General features: G+C 46.5%; 1 protein-coding gene across 1 annotated transcript; it reads right to left on the bottom strand.

Annotated features, from left to right (window-relative positions):
- Window positions 1-1,564: 1,564 nt before the first annotated feature.
- S100A12 (S100 calcium binding protein A12) lies at window positions 1,565-3,020 on the bottom strand. Its single transcript, XM_029933264.1, has 3 exons — window positions 2,915-3,020; window positions 2,222-2,368; window positions 1,565-1,822 (listed from the first exon to the last, which is right to left on the bottom strand). The coding sequence occupies exons 2-3, from the start codon at window positions 2,357-2,359 to the stop codon at window positions 1,682-1,684; spliced, it is 279 nt and encodes a 92-aa protein (XP_029789124.1). The 5' UTR covers window positions 2,360-2,368; window positions 2,915-3,020; the 3' UTR covers window positions 1,565-1,681.
- Window positions 3,021-9,176: the final 6,156 nt, after the last annotated feature.

Raw genomic sequence — 9,176 nt, 5'->3', positions numbered from 1 at the left:
GTGCTCCCTCACCTTGCCCTGGGCTGGAAAGAGCTAACCTCTTCTCCATAATCTTGTGTCCCTGGTTGCTCCCAACACCTTCCTGTCCCCTACCCACCCCCTTGAGAGGACCAAGAAAATTCTGCATTATTTTCCCCCTTCCAAAGTCCTACCACAAATTTCATGTCCAAGGATTCTCCTCAGGATCCCTAACTGATCCCAACACCCAAGGTTGGGCCACTGCCCTGTTCTCCACAACACCCTGTGCGTACTTCCGTCGAAACAGATATGACACTGTGTGGGGGTTTCTGTTGCCCAGGTTCTCCCCTGGCAAAGACTTTGTCTCTCATCTCTGTCTCCTCAGCATCCAGCGCGTGTCTCAGGGAAAATCTTTACAGTAATCCTTGATGTCTCATTTCCAACCTTCAAGTGCTTGCAGAGCCCGACTCCCCCTTACCACCGGCATGCCTTCCACCCTAGTCCAGCCCCTCATCTCTCAAATGGGCTAAGGCTGCACTTCCCATATGATCACTGTGAACTACATGTGACCATTGGTCACAGGAGCAGTGATGGCCAGCATGAGGCCTGCTGGGCTTCAAAGGCTTAGGGAAAATAAGAAAAGAATGCAAAATATCTCAATAATAACATTTATGTTGTTGAAGTTACACTTTTTTGTTCTATTGGGATTTCAAAACTTGTTAAAATTAACTTCCTCTTTATTTTCCCCTTTTTAAATATGACCTCAGGTAAACTTGAAATCACAAACTTGGCCCATAGTGTATTTCTACTGGCCAGTGCTACTCCAGAGAATCATTTCTCACTGTTCTCCTTGCTTCCTCTCTGGCCTGACCTCTATAATTCCTTCTCCACAAAGGCACCCAGACTGGACCTTTTGAAATTTAAATGAAATCATCTCAGTCCCTTGCTCAAAACTACCCAGTGGCTCCTTAACACACTTAAAATCCGAAGTCCACCCCATGGTCTGTGAGCCCCTGCCTCCTGCCTCTGGCCGGCCACCCCACAGGCCACTCCCCATCTCAGCTCCTGCACGTCGCTCTTCACGCTGGCCTTTGAGCAGATCAAGCTCGTGTCCACCTCTGCGCCTGGGCCTCCCTCCGCCAGGAGCTCTGGGCCCAGACATTTTCGAGCTGCTCTCCTTCCTCTCTTGGGTTCCTGTCCGGAGGCATTCCTTGAGCATCGTATTAAGCCAGCATGCCCCTCCTTCTCCTTCCACCCCAACATTACTTCCCTCTTTAGCTTTCTTCATACCCTTATCACTACCTACCAGTGTATCATATGATGAACTTTTATTTTTTTTGTCTGTTTGTTTGTTTTCTTCTCCAATAGAACACAAGCCCCAGGTGGACAGGGCTTTGTGTCTTTGGTCTCTGGTTAGATACTCAGTGAATAATTGTTGAATGAATGAATAAATTAGCAAATAGTGCACATTTAGTAGTTGGTGAACAAACGAACAAACAGGAAGAGGGTCTCAAGGGTCCAGATGAGGTGTGTCAGACTCACAGGGGCGAGGTGTGATCCAGTTTGGGGACCATGGGCTTGGAAAGAAAGAAAGTGCACACTGTTAAAAACTTTCAAGAATACATTTATTAACTCTCATTTCCCTCATGTAAGGCTGGGCTTTGGTGATCCGAAGGAAAAGTCTTCTTGGGGACGCTGCTGGAGAAAAGCCCCTCAGAGCTTTCTACTCTTTGTGGATATTCTCATGGGCAGTCTGTAGCACGCGGCACACCAGGACTACAAATTCTTCAAAGTTGACCTGTCCATCTTTATCAGCATCCAGGTCTTGGAATATCTTGTCAATGGTAGCTTGATCTTTGGTGTTCTAGAAGGGGACATCAGAGACAGTAAGCTCAGACTCTTCCTCCCCTTCCTCTGGGCCTCTCATCCCTCAGGGCTCAGCTCAGGAGGTCCAGGGACATTAACTCATTCACCAAAACTGTGTTGGAGACTCCAGTGTAACAAAATAGAAGATGGAGGGAAGCAGCTGTTGTGAGCCAACCTAGAGGCACACAAGTCCTGACCTGGACCGTCTCTGTAGCTCACTAACCCCCACAGGTAAGGAAACAATTCCAGAGAGAGAGGCAAATAGAGCCTGAGGTGACAGCATGAGTTATGGAGAGAGGGAGGCGGATCCCCTGCCCCACAGCTCAGGAGAGCACCCTCAGCCAACCCCACCCCCGTCTTTCAGTGGGCACGTTTGGATGAGAAGCTCATCACCTACCTTGAGGGAGTTTGGAAGTTGTTTTGTGATCAGCTGCTTCAGCTCACCCTTGGAAAGGGTGTCATAATGCCCCACCCGGACTGAGTACTGGTGGAAAACATTAATGATCCCCTCCAGGTGATCTTCCAGCTTAGTCATCTTCCCAACCTTCAGAAGACAAGAGAGGTCTAAGGCAATTCCTCTCCCACTCCACCTCACCCCACATCCACTCTCTTCTTTTTCTGGTTTAGACAAAGGATGACTTTCCCCGCGTCTACTTTCTGTTCTCTCTGCTCTGTTTGATCTGTGGGGGATTTTTCATTCGTACATAGGCTAGCAGAGAGGGGCGCATATAATGCCATCTAAAATCTAAAAGAATCAGCCCCCATTGCATAGCTCCTCGGGAGTAAAACTCAGAGGGTGTTGTTCACCCAAGTACACCCGGAAAGGGTTTGGGGGCTGGCCAGGCTGTTCCTTTCCCCAGGTAGTGGCACTTTGGCCATAGGTCTCTACAGACATTCCCCAGCCCCTTCCACCTTCACCATCCCTAAGTTCTGAGACTGAGTCTACCTAGTACAGCAAGGTCTGTCCCCTTGTGTCCAAAATGCAGTCAGCCCGGAAGGGCTCTGGTAGGCAAAAGGCTGTGGCTTCCAACAGCCTGCAGTCACTACCCTGTGAGTCCCTTGAAGGTGCAGCCAAGGACAGGACACTTACCCTTCAATGTGCAGGAGAGCAGAAATGTAGCAAGAAGAAAGCACTGGTGAGGAGTACGGAGCCGGGGAGGTTTTTATACGGCACTCCAGGCTTCACCTTCAACCTCAAGTGAAGAAATCTCTCTGATTCATCTTCAGGCAATTGCTAGACAAGGCTTTATTGCTCAACAGAAGCTTTGAACCTGTGGCTTTGACTGCAACACCAAAAGCCCAGATTGCTCCCGTGGCAGAAGCCACTCCTGTTCAAACTGACAGACACACACCCACCCCAATCCCACCCACCCCCAGAGCCTCAGCTCTGGGGCAAGATCCAGCCTTCAGGTTCATGTCTGTCCCCTGCTTCCTAGTAAAAGGCCACAGGAACGTGTTTTGCTACCTGGGTGGCACCTGACTGGAAAGGGAAGGACTAGGGAAAGGCATTTGATGAGTTTCTATTACACCAAAAAACAATACTGATAATAAAAAACAATCAAGAGAACATGTAGTCTTGGAACAGAGAAAGGGCACTGGCTTAAAACTAAGGGAATCTTAATACAGCATGGAATTTAGTTAATAATAATGCATCAAGAAAGGTTCATCAATTGTTACAAATGTATAATGGTATTATAAGGTATTAATCATGGGGAACTGTGTGCAGGTATTTGGAAACTGTCTACAGAATCTTCTCAATTTTTTCATAAATCAAAACTGTTCTTAAAAACTTAAGTCTCTGTTTTATAAAGTGAACACATTTTGATCACTCCTGACACTGCTTTATACAAATTCTCACTTAATCTCCCAGTAGCCCTGTGGGATGAGTACATCCATTTTGCAGATGAAGAAAATGAGTTTTTTTTCTTTTTTTAATGTTTATTTATTTTTGAAGGAAAGAGAGACAGAGCATGAGTGGGTAAAAGCAGAGAGGGAGGGAGACACAGAACCTGAAGCAGGTTCCAGGCTCTGAGCTGTCAGCACAGAGCCTGATGCAGGGCTCAAACCCACGGGCAGTGAGATCATGACCTGAGCTGAAGTCAGAGGCTTAAACAACTGAGCCACACAGGAGCTCCTTTTTAAAAAAATTTTTAATGTTTGTTTATTTTTGAGAGACACAGAGCGTGAGTGGGGGAGAGGCAGAGAGAGAGGGACACACAGAATCAGAAGCAGACTCCAGGCTCTGAGCTAGCTGTCAGCACAGAGCCTGACGAGGGGCTCCAACTCACAAACTGTGAGATCATGACCTGAGCTGAAGTTGGATGCTTAACTGACTGAGCCACCCAGAGGCCCAGACTTATTTATTTTGTAACTGGAAATTTGTACATCTTATTTCCCTTTACTATTTCACCCATCTTCCACACCCACCTCTCTTCTCTGGTAACACCAGTTTCTTCTCTGTATTTATGAGACTTTCTATTTTCATTTGTTTTGTTGTTTAGATTTCACAACCAAGTGAAATCTTATGGTATTTGTCTTTGACTTATTTCATTTAGCCTAAGACCCTCTAGGTCCATCCTTGTTGTCACAAATGGCAAGATTTCATTCTTTTTTTAAGGCTGATAAATATATACAATATATATAATATATATAAATTATAATATATCACATCTTATTGTTAATATCCATTCACCTTTCACTGGAAACTTAGATTGCTTCCATATTTGCCTATTGTAAATAATATTGCAATAAACATAGGGGAGCATGTATCTTTTCAAATTAGTGTTTTGTTGTTTGAACAAGTAAGTTTCCAGCTTTATCCTGTTTTGACAAGCAGAATGTCAACTTAGAGAAGATCTTTCACATGGATGGGGAAGGGGGCTAAGGGGGGGGGGAGACCCTCCCTAAGTCGTTCTAAGATGCAAAGCTAATCACTGGGTCAGTTCTCAAAAAGAACCCCAAGTTTTCAGGAAGTGAGACACCAATACCTCCATACCTTGCCCCATCTTCCTGTCATAATCTACAAAATTATACTGAAAATGAACCGAGGGCTGAAGGGGGAGGGGGAGGGGGGAAGGGTGTGATGGTCATGGAGGGGGGCACTTGTAGGGAGAAGCACCGGGTGTTATATGGAAACCAATTTGACAATAAACTATTATAAAAAAAATTAGCAGTTAGAAAGAGGTATCAGGTTGGACAAGGATGACCATAGCCAAAGCATCAAAGGAGGAAGAGAGGTTATCAAAGCCTCCAAAATGCAGTCTTTTTAAGTCTGGTGACCACAGACTCCCCTGCATGATTTGTGCTAGCCTAGTTACCATGGCAACATGAACTGAAAGGAACAGAGCCCCAGAGCCCCTCAGGGCACCGCTGAGGCACCACTGAGGATGTGGACCCAGACCACCCCTGTAGCACCAGGCTCCTCCCTAAAACTTCACCACCGGCTTCAGCAGCCACATCTTACAGCCCCGAGAATCTGCTCTACAGGGACATTCTGCTCCTCCAGAATTCAATGGCTTATGTTGGGACAAGGCTGTGATCCTGGTAGGAAATGTGGTGGTAGAATCTATCTAAGGCCCACAGTTCTATTTTTCACACCTTTACCGAGGTAAAATTGATATCCCCCAAACTGCACATATTTAATGTGTAGAGTTTGATGAGGTCAGATCCATGCACGCACCCATGACACCATGACCACAATCAAGGTAACAGACATATCCATCACCTCCAAAAGTTTCCTTGAATCCCTTTATTTTATTTTTGGTTTTTGTGGTAAGAACACTTAGCACTAGATGTACCTCTTAAGAAATGTTCAGGGGACGCCTGAGTTGCTCAGTCCTGAGACTTCAACTCAGGTCATGATCTCACAGTTGGTGGGTTCGAGCCCCGCATCAAGCTCTGTGCTGAATGCTTGCTCAGAGACTGGATCCTGCTTCAGATTCTGTGTCTCCTTCTCTGTCTGACCTCCCCACTCATGCTTTGTCTCACTCTCTTTCCAAAAAAAAAAAAATGTATTTAAAAAAAAAAAGAAAAGAAATGTTCAGGTACACAATACCCTGTTGTTAACTGTGGGCCAGCAGATGTCAGAGCTTCTTTATCTTGGGCGACTGTAACTGGACACCCATGGAACAACAATGGCACTGCTTCCTTCAAGGATCCCACTGAAAGGAGATGCTGCTGCTGGCAGGGCTCCTGCAGGATGCTCACTTTTACTTGGGTTTCTTTGCTACTACATTCCATATCACTTAGAGACACAAAAGACTATATGAAGCATCTAAGTTCATTGTAAAACAAAACAAAACACAAACACCTGTGAATCTATAAGATGCTTTTAGTCCTCTGGACAAGCACCTATTATCTGGCAAAATATTCCAGAAAGCAGAGGAGGAAAATAAATAATTGTTTTTTGCTACAAAAGTTAATTCTCCGAGAGCCCAAGATGAGCTAACAAGAGTGGTCAGGTGTGCTTCAAAAGTTATTTGTTAGGGGCACCTGGGTGGCTCAGTCAGTTAAGCATCTGACTTCAGCTCAGGTTATCATTTCACGGTTTATGGATTTGAGCCCTATGTCAGGCTCTGTGCTGACAGCTCAGAGCCTGGAGCCTGCTCCAGATTCTGTTTCTTCCCTTTCTCTGCTCCTCCCCTGCTCACACTCTTTCTCTCTCTCTCTCAAAAATAAATAAACATCTAAAAAAATTTAAAGAGTGATTTTTTTAGTTTCTTCATCTTAGACCAAATTTCTTAAGATGCTGAATCTCTTCCTGGAGAAGAAGGGACTGTCCCACAGTGCCTGGGTGGGGTGGGTGGGGGTGCCAGGAAAGAAGCCACCCTGTGACTCTGAGAAAAACCCCAGGGAAGGTGTGGGGGCCAGTGAGGTGCCAGGAAAGAGTGTGATTGACAGATCTTCATATTACTGCCGCAGGAGCAGGCGTTCTAGACAGGATTGGGAACTAGGCTGAAAATGGTAAGAGTGGCAGACATCAGAGAAAAGAAGACATTGAGGTGGTCATAAGACACCTCGCAGGACTTTCATGGGCTTCATGTGGAGAAAGCCTAACAGGGCACAAGGCTGGACTAGGCCCAGTCATGGTGGGGTCAACCTTTCACAAAGGGCTCAGCACCGAGGGCTTCCAGCTTACTGGAGTCACTGAGGCTAATCCCAGAAGGGGAGAAGACTCTGGGCCAGTGAAAGAGGGAAAAGAGAGAGGGGCACACTTCATTTGAGAAAGCAGCTAAGGGCCCTATACAGGCTAGAGGACCAAGCTGGGGCTTGAGTTACACTCAGAAGATCAGTCCAATTGGAACTTCTAAAGCTCTGAAGGTCCAAGAAGGGGCTGCTTATGAGACAACCTCAAAGGGCCTTGAAAAATTTTTAAAAAGCTACACTTTCACTTTACCTTTGGGGAAGGTGGCCATTTTCTGGTGCCCTGAGTCCATTCTGTGAATCCGTCTCTAGCATTCCAGAGACTAAAACTCAGGAGCACAGAAGATGAGTGTGTGGAGTTCCTCCTCCCACGAGGGGTCAGTTTAGTTACCATGAGGACCCTCCTCCTGCCCCCAGCTGCAGAAACAAACGCTAGGGGGAGGTGACAAACACTCAGGTCAGGGGAGAGGCAGCCAGACACATTTCCCAGGGCCATCCAAAAAGAAGTCAAAGGAGGTCTCCACTCCCCCAGCCTGCATCCTACTGCAGAGAACAAGGAAAAGAAAAAAGAAGTTTCCCTCAGCAGGGATCAAGGGGCATCCCTTCCCAGCCTGCAAGAGCCCCAGGACTGGAGAAATCCGTAACCCTGCGGGTGAGATGGGGTAGGTGAAGACTGCACCGTGTCTAAGTCCTAATCACCACACCACTGGCTCAAAGCCTGTGCCAGGAGTCATCCACTCCCAGGGCAGCCGGGGCCACCAGAGACTCCGCAGACTGAGCCAGAGCCCAGACAAAGCAGGTGTTGGGGTTCATACGTCAAAGCAAGCAATTACTGCCCTGCAGGAGATGGCAGGACCCAGGACCCTCTCCACACTCAGGTTCCCCTGCAGGGTTCCTTGGGGTCCCCAGGAGAACACACCCTCACCAGAAATGGTTTTCAGTCAGGCACACCATTTTTTTAAGTTTATTTTTTTTTAGTAATTTCTACACCCAACGTGGGGCTCAAACTCACAACCTTGAGATCAAGACTCACATGTTGTTTGAACTGAGCCAGCCAGGAGCCCCAAGGCACACCATTTCTTGCTCTTATAGAGCAGATTTTGGAAGAAATTTATTATCCTCTTAAAAGAGCTACATAACACTTTAAATGGGTGAATTCTGTGATTATGTGAGCAATATGTCAGTAAAACTGCTTTCTGGTTTTTGGATTTGGGTTTTAAAAAGACTGCAAAGATATTTTGGGACGAGAAGGATTCAAAACAGAGATCCTGTATTAGCAGATATAAACAGATGCTTGACCACCTGGGACTTTTTGTGTGTGTGAGAGGAAATTGCAGCACATTTTTCAAAATAGGCGAAGCAGAGAGCTATCTCGAAGCAGTTTTGTTTTACTCTGTTGGGTATGGTGTTGGGATGTCTGGCCTCTGACCTCTAGTGCACAGTTAGTCAGCCAGCAGTGTCTTTGGCCAATTTGGAGTGGGGGGGGGTGGAATCTCCTGGAGATATGAGGTTAGAGAGACATATTTGCCCCCATATAGATCCTATGGCTGGAAACGTTTCCTGAAGTAAAATTACCATGAGGAAAGGGGGGAGGAGCATGCCAGTGACAAAGGAGACACAGGGACAGTAAGAGCAGTTGAAGGAAGCTCTTCCAAACTTCCTGTGTGCTCTGGGTTACAATGCCGAAGCATCAGAATAGTAACAGAATTTATTTCCCAGCAAAGAGCACTACTAAGCCTGGGCTTCATAAAGGGTTTCCCAGAAGGTTGACAAAGAAACATCATCTATGGAATTGTGCAAACTGACCTACAACATCAGCTCTTAAAGCAAAAAGGAGCAACCTTGAGAGAGGCCGCTGCTGTCTGCCCACCAGTCGTGAGAGCAGGATTGACCCCAGAGCCCCACTGGCCTGAGTGAACAGTCGGCTCAAAAAGGAGATGCCAGGAATCCTCATAAAAGGGGGTGTGGGAGAGGTACCTAGGTGGCTTGGTTGGTTAAGCATCCAATTCTTGATTTCAGTAATCTCACAGCCCGTGGGATTGTGCCTTGCATAAGCTTCTGAGCTGTCAATATGGAGCCTGCTTGGGATCCTCTCCCTCTCGTTCAGTCTCTGCCCCTCCTTGCTAGTGCTGTCTCCCCCTCTCAAAATAGGTAAATAAACACTTTTTTATAAAGGAGGGATGTGGGAGCATGAGCAACTAACTGGGAAA

The sequence above is a fragment of the Suricata suricatta genome, chromosome 3, assembly GCF_006229205.1.
Source record: "Suricata suricatta isolate VVHF042 chromosome 3, meerkat_22Aug2017_6uvM2_HiC, whole genome shotgun sequence".
In the NCBI taxonomy this organism is placed as follows: domain Eukaryota; kingdom Metazoa; phylum Chordata; class Mammalia; order Carnivora; family Herpestidae; genus Suricata; species Suricata suricatta.
The sequence above is the reverse complement of the archived record's forward strand: the minus strand, read 5'-3'. Positions and strand labels throughout refer to the sequence as shown.

What these genes read in the sequence shown, in the direction of transcription:
- S100A12 (XM_029933264.1), bottom strand. Translation starts at nt 2,359, where the DNA reads ATGACTAAGCTGGAAGATCACCTGGAGGGGATCATTAATGTTTTCCAC. An exon ending in AACTTCCAAACTCCCTCAAG is followed by an intron (nt 1,823 to 2,221) that starts GTAGGTGATGAG and finishes GTCCCCTTCTAG; the next exon opens with AACACCAAAGATCAAGCTAC.